The 11984-nt window shown below is 45.8% G+C and overlaps 1 protein-coding gene across 1 annotated transcript; it reads right to left on the minus strand.

Moving 5' to 3' along the window:
* Positions 1 to 3219: 3219 nt before the first annotated feature.
* On the minus strand, positions 3220 to 5113 carry LOC123410209 (benzyl alcohol O-benzoyltransferase-like). The gene is made up of 2 exons (XM_045103113.1): positions 4567 to 5113; positions 3220 to 4460 (listed from the first exon to the last, which is right to left on the minus strand). The coding sequence occupies exons 1-2, from the start codon at positions 5011 to 5013 to the stop codon at positions 3516 to 3518; spliced, it is 1392 nt and encodes a 463-aa protein (XP_044959048.1). The 5' UTR covers positions 5014 to 5113; the 3' UTR covers positions 3220 to 3515.
* Between the last annotated feature and the right edge of the window lie 6871 nt (positions 5114 to 11984).

The raw sequence follows: 11984 nt of genomic DNA on the forward strand, positions 1-11984 counted from the left end.
CGACCTGAATCGCAGCGAGTACGACTCCATCTACCGCGTTCTAGCAACACTTCCCCTTAGCGATCTTCAAAGGTATGAAGATGCTCTCACCCCTCTCTCGTTGCTGGTGTCGCCATAGGAAGATCTGAATATGGCGTAGGAAAATTTTGAATTTATGCTACGTAACCCATCAGCGTTAAGAAACGCGGTTGATGTAGTGGTACAGCTTCGTGATTCAAATCACCGTCGTCCCATGATCCGTCCCGATCTAGCACCGAACGGACAGCACCTCTGCGTTCAGCACACGTACAACTCGATGACGATCTCCGCCTTCTTGATCCAGAAAGAGATACGGGGAAGTAGATGAGTTCTCCGGCAGCGTGACAGAGCGCCGGTGATGGTGATGATCTATTCCTGCAGGGCTCCGCCCCAGCTCCGCAGAAATCCGATCTAGAGGAAGAACTACGAGGTATAGGTTTGAGTTGCACGTGGCAAAGTTGTGTCTCAAAAACCCTAAAACGTCTAGTATATATAGGATGAGAGGAGGGGCTAGCATTGGGGCTCAAGGAAGCCCCTAGGGCGCCGGCCGAAGTGGAGAGGAGGACTTCAACTCCAATTCGGTTTGGGGAAGGAGGAGTCCTCCTCTCCCTTCCCACCTCCCTCTTTTTTTTCTTTTTTTTGGTTTTCTTCTTCTAGCGCCTTAGCCCACTTGGGTTGGCCTCACCAGCCCACTAAGGGCTGGTGCGTCACCCTAGGACTATTGGATTCACTCCCGGGTGGGTGGGCCCCTCCCGGTGAAAACCCGGAACCCATTTGTCACTCCCGGTACAGTGCTGGTAATGCCCGAAATCTTTCTTGAGACCAAATGAAACCATCATATATATCAATCTTCGTTTCCGGACCATTTTGGAAACCCTCGTGATGTCCGCGATCTCATCCGGGACTCCGAACAACCTTCGGTCACCAACACCTATAACTCAACTATACCGAAACGTCACCGAACCTTAAGTGTGCAGACCCTGCGGGTTCGAGAACTATGTAGACATGACATGAGACACTCCCCGGTCAATATACAATAGCGGGACCTAGATGTCCATATTGGATCCTACATATTATACAAAGATCTTATCGGCTGAACCACTGTGCCAAGGATTCATATAATCCCGTATAACATTCCCTTTGTCCTTCGTTATGTTACTTGCCTGAGATTTGATCGTCTGTATCTCTATACCTATTTCAATCTCGTTTCCGGCAAGTCTATTTACTCGTTCCGTAATACAAGATCTCGTGACTAGCACTTGAGTCACATTGCTTGCAAGGCTTATATGTGATGTTGTATTACCGAGTGGGCCCCAAGATACCTCTCTGTCACACGGAGTGACAATCCCAGTCTTGATCCATGCTAACTCAACGGACACCTTCGGAGATACCTGTAGAGCACCTTTATAGTCACCGAGTAACGTTGTGATGTTTGATACACACAAGGTATTCCTCCGGTGTCAGTGAGTTACATGATCTCATGGTCATAGGAATGAATACTTGACACGTAGAAAACAATAGCAACAAAATGACACGATCACATGCTACGTTCATGGTTTGGGTCTTGTCCATCACATCATTCTCCTAATGATGTGATCCAGTCATCAAGTGACAACACTTGCATATGGTCAGAAAACCTTAACCATCCTTGATCAACTGGATAGTCAACTAGAGGCTTACTAGGGACATTGTTTTGTCTATATATCCACACATGTATCTATGCTTTCATTCAATACAATTATAGCATGGACAATAAACGATTATGTTGAAACAGGAAATATAATAATAACTATTTTATCATTGCCTCTAGGGCATATTTCCAACAGATGGTACACATATCAAACCAAAAACACGCATGTGATGTCGGGATGCCAAGCTTAGAAGTCTTATTGATGCCACAAACTCAAAGGGAATTTTTTCTATAACATTAGCTTCCATTGGCACAAACCATTCTTTGTGTTTCAGTCTATCCTAATCTATGAGATGAAGTCACTCCACACATTGGCGGGTGGTCATTGAGGCACTTAGTAGGCGTGATAGATTCCGACCTTTCGCAACCATTTGTCACTCCAGACATCTGTAGACACACATGTTCCTATTCTTCATGTCAAACTTAACTTCAAAGCGCCCCTGCCTTCAAGGATCGTCCCACATGCTTGTGATGGCTATGATCCCAGAAAGCCTCCAAGAAACTACCTTAAGGTAGTACCAAGTGTTGAGAATCCGTGCACTTAAGCTCTCAAACTCTTGTAGAATCCTCTACGCTTGACGAGCTAGTAAGGCTAGGTTGAAAAGTCTTAAATCACAAAATCCTACCCACCCTCCCCCCCACCTAATGCTTTGTGTCATATCCCCCGAGAGATCCAACATGGCTTTGGTTTGTGGTTGTTTATGCACCTTATATGAGATTTCTTTTAATAATTAACTAAAAATCAAAATAGTTTTGAACTATTTTTGGATTAAACTTGACTTTGTTTTCCACTAGTATATAAATTTTCACGAAAAAAACCAACATTGACATCTAGGCAAAAAAGACAAAATTCATTTGCTATTCGATTTGCCCCAAAGAACCAACAAAAAGGTTGAGGGAGGAGGGAGATCGAAGGGGGGATCTTGAGGAGAAGGGAGAGTTTTTTCGTCAAAGGAAGAACAAGAGAAGAGGAGAAATGGTGGTTGATGGGCGAGGGGGTCGGGGTGGGCAGATATAAAGCCTAGAAACGCCAGTGCGCTTGGCGTTTCAGTGAAGGACTGCAACACCACACTAGACTGGCGTTGCACAGAAGGGCTGCAACGCCACAGTAGAGTGGCGTTTCTCTGTAGAGCTGCAACGCCACGGTTTATGACGTTTCAAGAAAAGGGTCAAAACATGAAATTGTTTTCAAACGAGTTCATTTCGTGATTAATTTACCTTCCTCGGGTCAGAACATTGAAAAATCCCGAGGAGCCGAGTATGACGTTCAGTAGCAGAAACACTGGACCAGCAGCATCCAATGATCTCAGGTTCAGGAGCATGTACTACAGCAGGCATTGACTCTGGGGTGTGTCCAGCATTCAGTAATCCGGGCTATCGCCATCTCTGGCGAGTGGAAGGCCCATTAGCAAAAAGAAAGGCAGCCAACACCCAAAAAAATGCAGAGTTGTTTCGTGGAGACAGGCATATACATACAACAACAAGCAGCAGCGAATGGTACGGCACAGTACTTCTGTTCAAAATGGTATGGCAATACATTGGAATTATTCAAACAGACACATACAAAATGGTACTGTAGTTACAACCCATGCGCGCCCGTCGGCCGCACTGCAATCCGACGAGCCTTGTTCACCCCGTTCCATCACAAGTGCTGCACAAATCAGCACCACACACCCACTGTGGATTAAATTTCTACTGTACTGTACTTACTAACAACTTACCACTATTCACCAACAAATAACCGGGGACGTAATTACGGATAGCGAAACGGACGACGGGACAGCGCACGCGCGCTCGCCGAACTTATTCAGAGCGCAGATTTGATCATTACGGGGAACATGTCGGGGACGTCGACGGCCGGGCGCAGCAGCTTGCCCATCTCCTCCACGAACCTGTCCATGGCGGGACCAGGCAGGCACATGGGGATCACGATGCCGTCCTCGCCCTTGGCGTTTTTGAACGGGATCAGGAAACTGGCCACCCCGGGGATGGCGCCCACGCCGCCCTTGGCCGGCCCGCCGTACACCGGCCTGCCCCACCCGAAGTCCAGGTCGCCGAAGCCGGCCTTGGTCACGTCGGAGGCCAGGTACGCGCGCACCACCGTGAAGTGCGGCCGCCCGCGCTGCACCATCAGGTCCGCCACCGACCGCATGTACTCCACGTTCACCTCCGACTTGGCCTCCTTCACCAGCTTCACGGCGTAGCTCAGCGGGTTCGCGCACAGGTCGCCGGAGGCCGACACGGCCACCGGGAAAGCGAACGCGTTCCCGTAGTAGCCGGTCGGTATGGCGCTCGCGCCGCCCTGCTTGCCGCCGCGGGCGTTGACGATGCAGATCATCCGCATCACCTCGTCGGCGTCGGGGGCCAGCGCCACGGTGCGGCACTTCCACAGACTACCAGTGAGGACCTCGAACGTGGTGGCCCGCCTCCGGAGGCCCGGCGCCAGGTGGGACCGGATGGCGGCCACCTCCTTGGCCCCGAAGAAGAAGGAGCGGTGCGCCATGTCGTCGAGCGGCACGATGGTGCCCTTGGTGTCCGGCACCTCGTCGTACTCCCGGTGCGCGAACCCAGGGCGCGGCGGGTTCCGCGCCTCCAGCAGCTCCCGTTCCCACACCGGCCGCACCGACGGCGCCGCCGCGCCTCGCGCCAGCTCCGCCACGGCAGCCAGGAACTGCACCAGCCCCTGCGCGTCCGACATCGTGTGCATAAGCCGCACCGCCAGGATGAAGCCTCCACACGCCAGCCGTGTCACCTGAACGTACGAACAACGGTCAGCCATGCCCATGCATCGATCACGCTCGCACGTGCACAGAAACATGCCTTCGTGTTTCAGTTTCACGAAAGGAAGGCAAAGTTACCTGGAAGAGGAGGAGCGGGGTGCCGAGGACTTCGGACGAGCCGGGGACGTCGAAGACGAGCTCCTCGAGTCCCGGGAAGGGCGGCTGCAGAGCGTCGCCGAAGTGCTCCAGACGCACGTTGGCGTCGGCCTCGATGAACAGCACGCCCTCGCCGGTGCAGTCGACGGCGAGCTTGCGACCCTCAAGCTCCCTCAGCCGGCCGGCGAACGGGTAGTAGTGCACGAGCGCCCTGGCCACGGCGTCCCGGACCACCGCCGCGGGGTCCCTGCCGCCCATGGACGCGTCGCGCCGGTAGAACTGGATTACCGGGATGTGGAACCGCAGGCCGTCCTGGTCGTCTATGTCCGAGAGACGCTTCAGCTCCCGTGGCGTCGGCCCCGCCGGCGTCACCAGCTCCGCCGCCTTCCTGCTCACCGTGAACCTCAACGACGCCGCTGTGCTCGCCATTAACACTGCCTCACGATGATTCTCAACTAGTTCTGGAGAAGGAGGACGAGAAGGTGATCAATGGTGCGTGCGGCGAGCTGGTGTGTTTGCTGCTGCTGCTAGGTTTGTGGAGAAAGAGTGGCATTAGCACGGGTATATATGCACGCGCGGCTACACAGTGAGAGTGACAGCGACCTTGAGATATACTCCTACTATGTGTGAGCAACTGGGTCGAAATTAGGGAGCAGTTTACTGACGCTCTATTCTTTTTGTCGCCAATAATAATTCTGTGTGGACGAGCAACGGGGACTGACTTGACCAGGGCCAACACGATGGGTCGGATGGTGCGAGGGTTTGAGCTCAGGTGAGGACTCGTGAATTCGTGATCCATGTGTGTCGTAGCGAGACTCCAGGCTACAGCAGGTCCGTTTGTTTGGAAATTGGATGGCTCAGATCGCGAGACAGAGATGGGAGAGAGGAAGATGTACCACTTCTTGGACACTTCTTCAGCTTTGCGATTGTGCAGCGTAGTACACCTTGCGTATTTCTGTATGATTTTCGTGAAGGTTGTTAGAGTTGTGTCGAATATAATGTATAAGGTAGGTTATAGTTGAATTTGTAGTTGTATTCTGTTTAGATAGGATATGGAGTCGTGTTCAAGCAGGACACTTGTATCCTAAGGCTCTCATATATAGCGGGGCTAGACACACGATGTAACATATGCCAACATAATAGCACATGCGCGCAGGGGGAGCCGGCGGTGTGTGCTGACGCCCAGGGTGCGGTATTGTGATGGTGTTGCGGGATGGAGTGTCCGTAGTCATGCCAGGGCATGCCAGTGGTGTCCTCGGGGCAGCCAAGCATGTCCAATAGCCCCTCGGGTGTTCTGAGATGCTTTGGGATACTTAGGAAGCAAGTAAACTGTGAATGGTAAAAGGAAAATGGTAGGAAAGGTGCCGTTTTGGCTGACCAGATGGGTGAATTGGGGTTTTTACCCCACGAGTGATTGATATAAGGGCATGTAACTCCTACTAAAGGTGTGGGAGGACTATTAGAGACTATGTTAAGAATTGGGGATTAAGCAGAATGTTAGAAGGGATCAAAATAGGGATTTTACCAAATCATTATAAGGTGCTTGATGCTGTTTTGGGCAAGCAAGAACACTTCACTTGCCATGAGATTTAACAGGACGAAATGGGAGGTAAAGATGAGATGGGTAACATGTTTTGAGCCCATTTAAGGAAAGTTGACAATGTAAACTTTGTGAACCCTAGAAACTATCAGAATCGGGTTTATGTAGATTCAGTCATGCTAAGCTAATCTCCCTGATGCACCCGTTAGTTTAGCATCATTATTTGTGGATTATAACATGTCCACAAAGTTTGAGATCAATAAGAAAAACTTGGCAATGTAAAGTTGCTCAAAATTGAATCTGGGCATAGCGGGTTTTGAGGTATTTTGGTGAATCAAAATGATTGGATTGGAATAAACTTTGCAAGATCATCACATTAGGAATATGTGACTTGCTAGAATTTTCTTGGATTTATTTGAGAATATTTCTTATCGAAATATTTCAAAAGTTTAACACACAGAAATGGTTTTGGAAGGTTTTCTCTAATATTTTAAACATGACCATGTGTTGAAACTCTTATATATGGAAAATATATGTCCACTCAGTTTCTCTAAATTTTCTCAAATATTTTGAAAGCATAAAATAATATTTCCCTATAAAAGACCATTTCTGGCCTTCAAAAAAGCATTTAAATAAAATAGGAAAATAAGTTGTAAAAATAATATTTGCTGATTTTGGGAAGTCATATATATGGTAGGTTCCAAATAAAACCTTTGGGGTAAAACAATCCATCCAGTTTGAGGACTTGTAGTACAAACCTCAGTTCAGGGGTTTTAGAAAATCTAAATTGAATAAATGCTTTTTGGTCTAAATAATATTTGAAAAAAATTGCTTTAGGTCCTATGCACAAGGTATGATCATTCGACAAGATTTTGGGTTCAAGGAAAAGAGTTCTTGAGGGTAGGAGGAAGTTTTATGAATATAGAGCACAAGCAAGCAAGTAAACAATTAGCAAACAAGTCAAGCATCACAAGCACACAAAAAGTTTTAATTCGTCCTAATTTTTTAGCTAAGTTGACTTAATCAGGAGAGGCAAAAGACAGGGTGGGACATCCTCCCGAATGAGTTGACCTCTTCCTCGGGACGCCCGGTCAGGAGACCTAAGCATGAAATGTGACATGCCTCTTACAATCGACACAACAAACATACCTTAGTCTCTGTTTTCTTCATGGGATTGCGCCAATTGAGTTTTTGAGCTCTCAATTTCTTCGGCTTGTCACTGGTTTTTTTTGTCTTGAGCTGGTTCTTTTCCTCATGTGAAAAGACCTCGATGACGCCTAGAGGGGGGGTGAATAGGCTATTTAAAAACTTCTTCAGATTTGGCTTAAACCTAATGCGGAAATAAACTAAGAGGATACTTGTCAAGCACAAATCATAAATGCACTAGGAACTGCAACGTGTATCAACAACACGATCTACCAAGATGGACACAATATAGTTACTAACAAGCACAAGTAAGTTACACAAACTTACTTGAGCTATATCACACGACAAGTATGTGAACGACACAAGATACTAGATCACACTAGCACACGATATATCAAAAGCTGCAAGTGTGAACGTGTGGATATAGAAGGTATGCTTGAATGATTAATCTTGTACAAGAAATAGCCAACACAATATAATGAGCACAAACAATATGCAATGTATGTATGCTCAAGTAACACAAATGAACCACAAGTAAGGAGTTAGGGTTAAGGATAACCAAGGTCACTGAGACGAATATGTATCCCGATGTTCACTTCCTTGGAGGGAAGCTAGTCACCGTTAGAGAGGTGGACGTTACCACGAAGGCACACCAACGCCACGAAGGCTCACCCTATTCTCCCTTTGAGATAACACCACGAAGGCGTTTCTCAACCACTAGTGGTAAGCCTTTGAGGTGGCTTCCAAACCCTCACAAACTTTTCCGGGGGGTAATCACACGGATTGATTCCTCTCCGAAGAACTCCTACCGCCTAGGAGTCTCCAACCTCCAAGAGTAACAAGATCACGGGGAATGCTCAAAACTTGCTCAAATCTCAAATAGCTTGGGTTTAGAGGAGGAGAGGGAGACGATCTATCTTTTGATTGGAACAACTCTCAAAGGGTCTCACAAATGCTCTTGGGATCAAAGATTTGGTGTGAGCAAATGTGTGTGAGGTAGAAGTGTGTTCTTATGAGGATAAGGCTGTGTTGGGCACCCTCTCACGAAGTGGGAGGGGGTATTTATAGTGAGGAGAGAAAAACAACCGTTGGGGACACTTTAAGTCACACAGGGGTCGGACGTCCGGTAGTTTACGGAAGTCCGGGAGTCCGCAAGGGGTCGGACGTCCGACAGGGGTCGGTCGTCCGAGAACAGTAGATATGTCTGGAAACACTGTGAGTTGAAAGGGACCGGACGTCCGAAGAAGGCCGGAAATTCGAGTTATTCTACTCAACTTCTTCTGGTGCGAGGTTCCGGATTTCCGAAGGGGTCGGACGTCCGGCACTCGGACGTCCGGAGGGAGCTAGAAATCCGAGTTAGAGAGCCCACATTCTTCTGGTGCAGGGCTCCGGATTTCCGAAGTTGGTCGGTTGACCGGCCCTCGGATGTCCGGAGGGAGCCGGAAACCTGAGTTATAGGGCTCAAGTTCTTCTGGTGCAGGGCTCCGGATTTCCGAAGTCTGTCGGTCGTCCGACCCTTGACCGGCCCTCGGACTTCCGGAGGGAGCCGGAAGTCCGAGACATTAGACCTGTTTTGAGATAGGAGCAGAGTAGAGAATATGTGGTATTGAGCAGAATAGTGGATATCTAGTTTGAGCAAGTTCATCACAAAAACCTGTGATCCCCTCTTAATAGTGCGGGATCCCTAAAGACTCAAGAATTGTAAAAGGGATACTGATGATCCATACTTGAGTGTGTACTTTTATTCGCTCATCATCACTCCGTACCGCTAACATCAAAGTAACTGATACCTTGAGTTAGCCCTTTCACTTGAGCTTGATGTTGTTGTTCCTTCTTGGCTCAAGTTGAAAGCAAGACATGATGAAGTCTTCAAGTAGCTCTCCCATACACAATGTGGAAAGCCAGCTTATGTATTCATCTTCATTTGTCCATCATGTGAACATCCACAAGAATCAAGCATGTAGTGCTCAGGAATGCTTATCTTGATCTTGTCCTTGTTAGCACATCAGCTTGTCCTTATCAACACATGATAATTAACAATAGTTTCAATGATATATTCGTGCTGATCCACTTGAACTTGCACACCACAATCTTGATGACGATCACCACTTGACGTCATCCTTCATGTGTTGTATGAGATCTTCTTTTGACGCAAGCCCATGGAAGCACACCTAACCCCCACATAGGACTCTCACAAAGACCATGGGTTAGTACACAAACACGTAATGGACAATGCTTACCATACCATGGGATCACTTGATCCCTCTCGGTACATCTTATACGCTTTGTGTGTTGATCATCTTGATTTACTCTTTGTCTGAGATCTTGATCAACCTAGTGTCTCTATGACCATTCTTTGGATAATACCTTGAATACCATCTTGGTCATCATATAAACTCCTTGAACCCAACAGATGGACTTCAATAAGTGCCTATGGACAAATCCTATAAATATAACTTAAGGCAACCATTAGCCCATAGGAATTGTCATCAATTACCAAAACCACATATGGAGATATATGCTCTAACAATCTTCCCCATTTTGGTAATTGAAGACAACCACTTCAAGAGAGTTTATATAAGGAAATAAGCATAACCAAGCGCACACATACAAGGTAATAATGCATGCGTGCAAGATGTAAATGCTTATGCAATAAAAGCAAAACCCTCTAAACATATCCAAAATAAACTCTCTAAACTTCTCCCCCATTGGCATCGATTGCCAAAATGGATGAAAAGTTTAGAAAGCCAATATAGTAGGTGGTCCTCCAAAAAAGTGTGTACTTCTCAGCACATGAGTGCAGAGAAATACACAAATACAATGATAAGTAGTTGGAGGAAAACAAACTATATTGAGGACCCAAAGATTGCAAATAAAAGGATCGTATGCCACAAAGACATACAAAAATAGAGGCAAGCAATCAAAAGATTCCAAATGGAACAAACAATCATATGGTCCTTCGAACCACATGAATAAAAGATATTATGATAAAGGCAACAGAGTGTTTTATCAAAAACTAGAGAAGCTCCCCATGATTTGTGCACTAATATGATATTTTTGTATTTGATACAGGTGCACAAAATAGGATCGTTGCTCCCCCAAAATGAATAAAAACACACAACGAGTGCAAGAAGATAGATGAGACAATAAGCATATCAATTGGTTGAGTAACATGTAAAAGAAGCAACTTAAGAATAGGCTGAACCAAAGTAATGTGTGTGAGTCATGGCAAAGCACTTGAGAAGACTAAGATAAGGATGAGCATTACTCATCAACATAGTCTTGATGAAATGAGATACAAAGTGCAAGACATATCATTCCCACACACACATACTAGAAAATGGGTTCACAAGCTTACTAATAAACAAAATAAGAACCAACGCTTGTGACAACCCATTGTGAAGCTAGGAAGTAAGAACCTTGTCAAGAGGAGGGATACTAATTGAAATGGCAAAACCCTCATCAAGACAAGCATGAGGAAAAATAATCTTCACGGCCAAAGAGTGCATCAAGATGTAGGAAAATAAGATACGCACTCAAAACAAATCCTTTCACGAAGCCACCAAAAACTGAAAAAGGAAATGTAATGATGGACGTAAGAAAAGAGGATATCAATTAGAGATGTAACTTCTCTCATGTGTAAAAAGTTTCTAAGTAGAAGACAATCATGATGATATATATCCACAAAGAAGGATGTACACACGAAATGGTTACAAGAAGGAACAAACTAGATATCCAAAAGGAAGTCATAAATATATCAATGAGATCTTTTGCTTGGAAGCATAGCACATGGCCTAATATTTTCTTGTTGTACAATATGAACTTCCAACATACGAACATCAAAGACATCCCAACTAGTAGTAAGACATCATCGTTCGGATGCTTTGAGAAAGCAAACAAGTACTTCAAGAACGAATCAAGAGATTCATGCCATGATGCAACCTGGAAAAGAAAAGACAGGTTGGGGCCTTTGCAAGAAAAGAATGCATGAAGTGGAAACTTGTTACCGAGACAACATTGGATTGATGTAGTAGATAGTTGTTCTTTGATCATCCTAACTTGGCTCCAGTAATCACATGGTCTCAACACCTTCCTTATAGGTGAGCCGAGCATCCAATGCATCTCCAGTTGTTCCTGGAACAGCAAAAACAAACAAAATGGTGCCCAAACTCATTGGGACCAAAGAGTTAGAAAACCAGCAATACATAGGACAAACTCCACATACATATGTGCATATAGATATGAATTTGAATTTCATGCACACTTTAGCCAATTTATGACAAGGTGGAGTTTGCCTTATATATTGGGTCAAAGAAGGAAAGCAAGAAAAAGAAGTTGTATATAGTAGATATGCATGCTCAAGACTCTCAAGAATCAACTCAACACAAAGTTGATAAGTCATCAAAAGACAAGGTATCAAGTGATAATAAGATCCTAAACAAAAAAGAAATATCACTTGAAGGATATCAACTAAAAGATACCTCAAGGAATGAGATATCCATTGACACATGCCAAATAAAAGGAAACAAGAAACCAATTGAAGGAAAACAAACACGAGGTATCTAATTTCCAAAAGAGAGCTAGGTTCCAACAAACCAAGCCCTCAACAAATTTTCATGATGGCACAAAGCATCATAAAGAGCAAGACTTGCCTCCCATCAACACACACTTGATGGGGATCAAAAGATTTTATGATGGTTGAATAAAGAGAGTG

The sequence above is a fragment of the Hordeum vulgare genome, chromosome 1H, assembly GCF_904849725.1.
Source record: "Hordeum vulgare subsp. vulgare chromosome 1H, MorexV3_pseudomolecules_assembly, whole genome shotgun sequence".
Classification (NCBI taxonomy): domain Eukaryota; kingdom Viridiplantae; phylum Streptophyta; class Magnoliopsida; order Poales; family Poaceae; genus Hordeum; species Hordeum vulgare.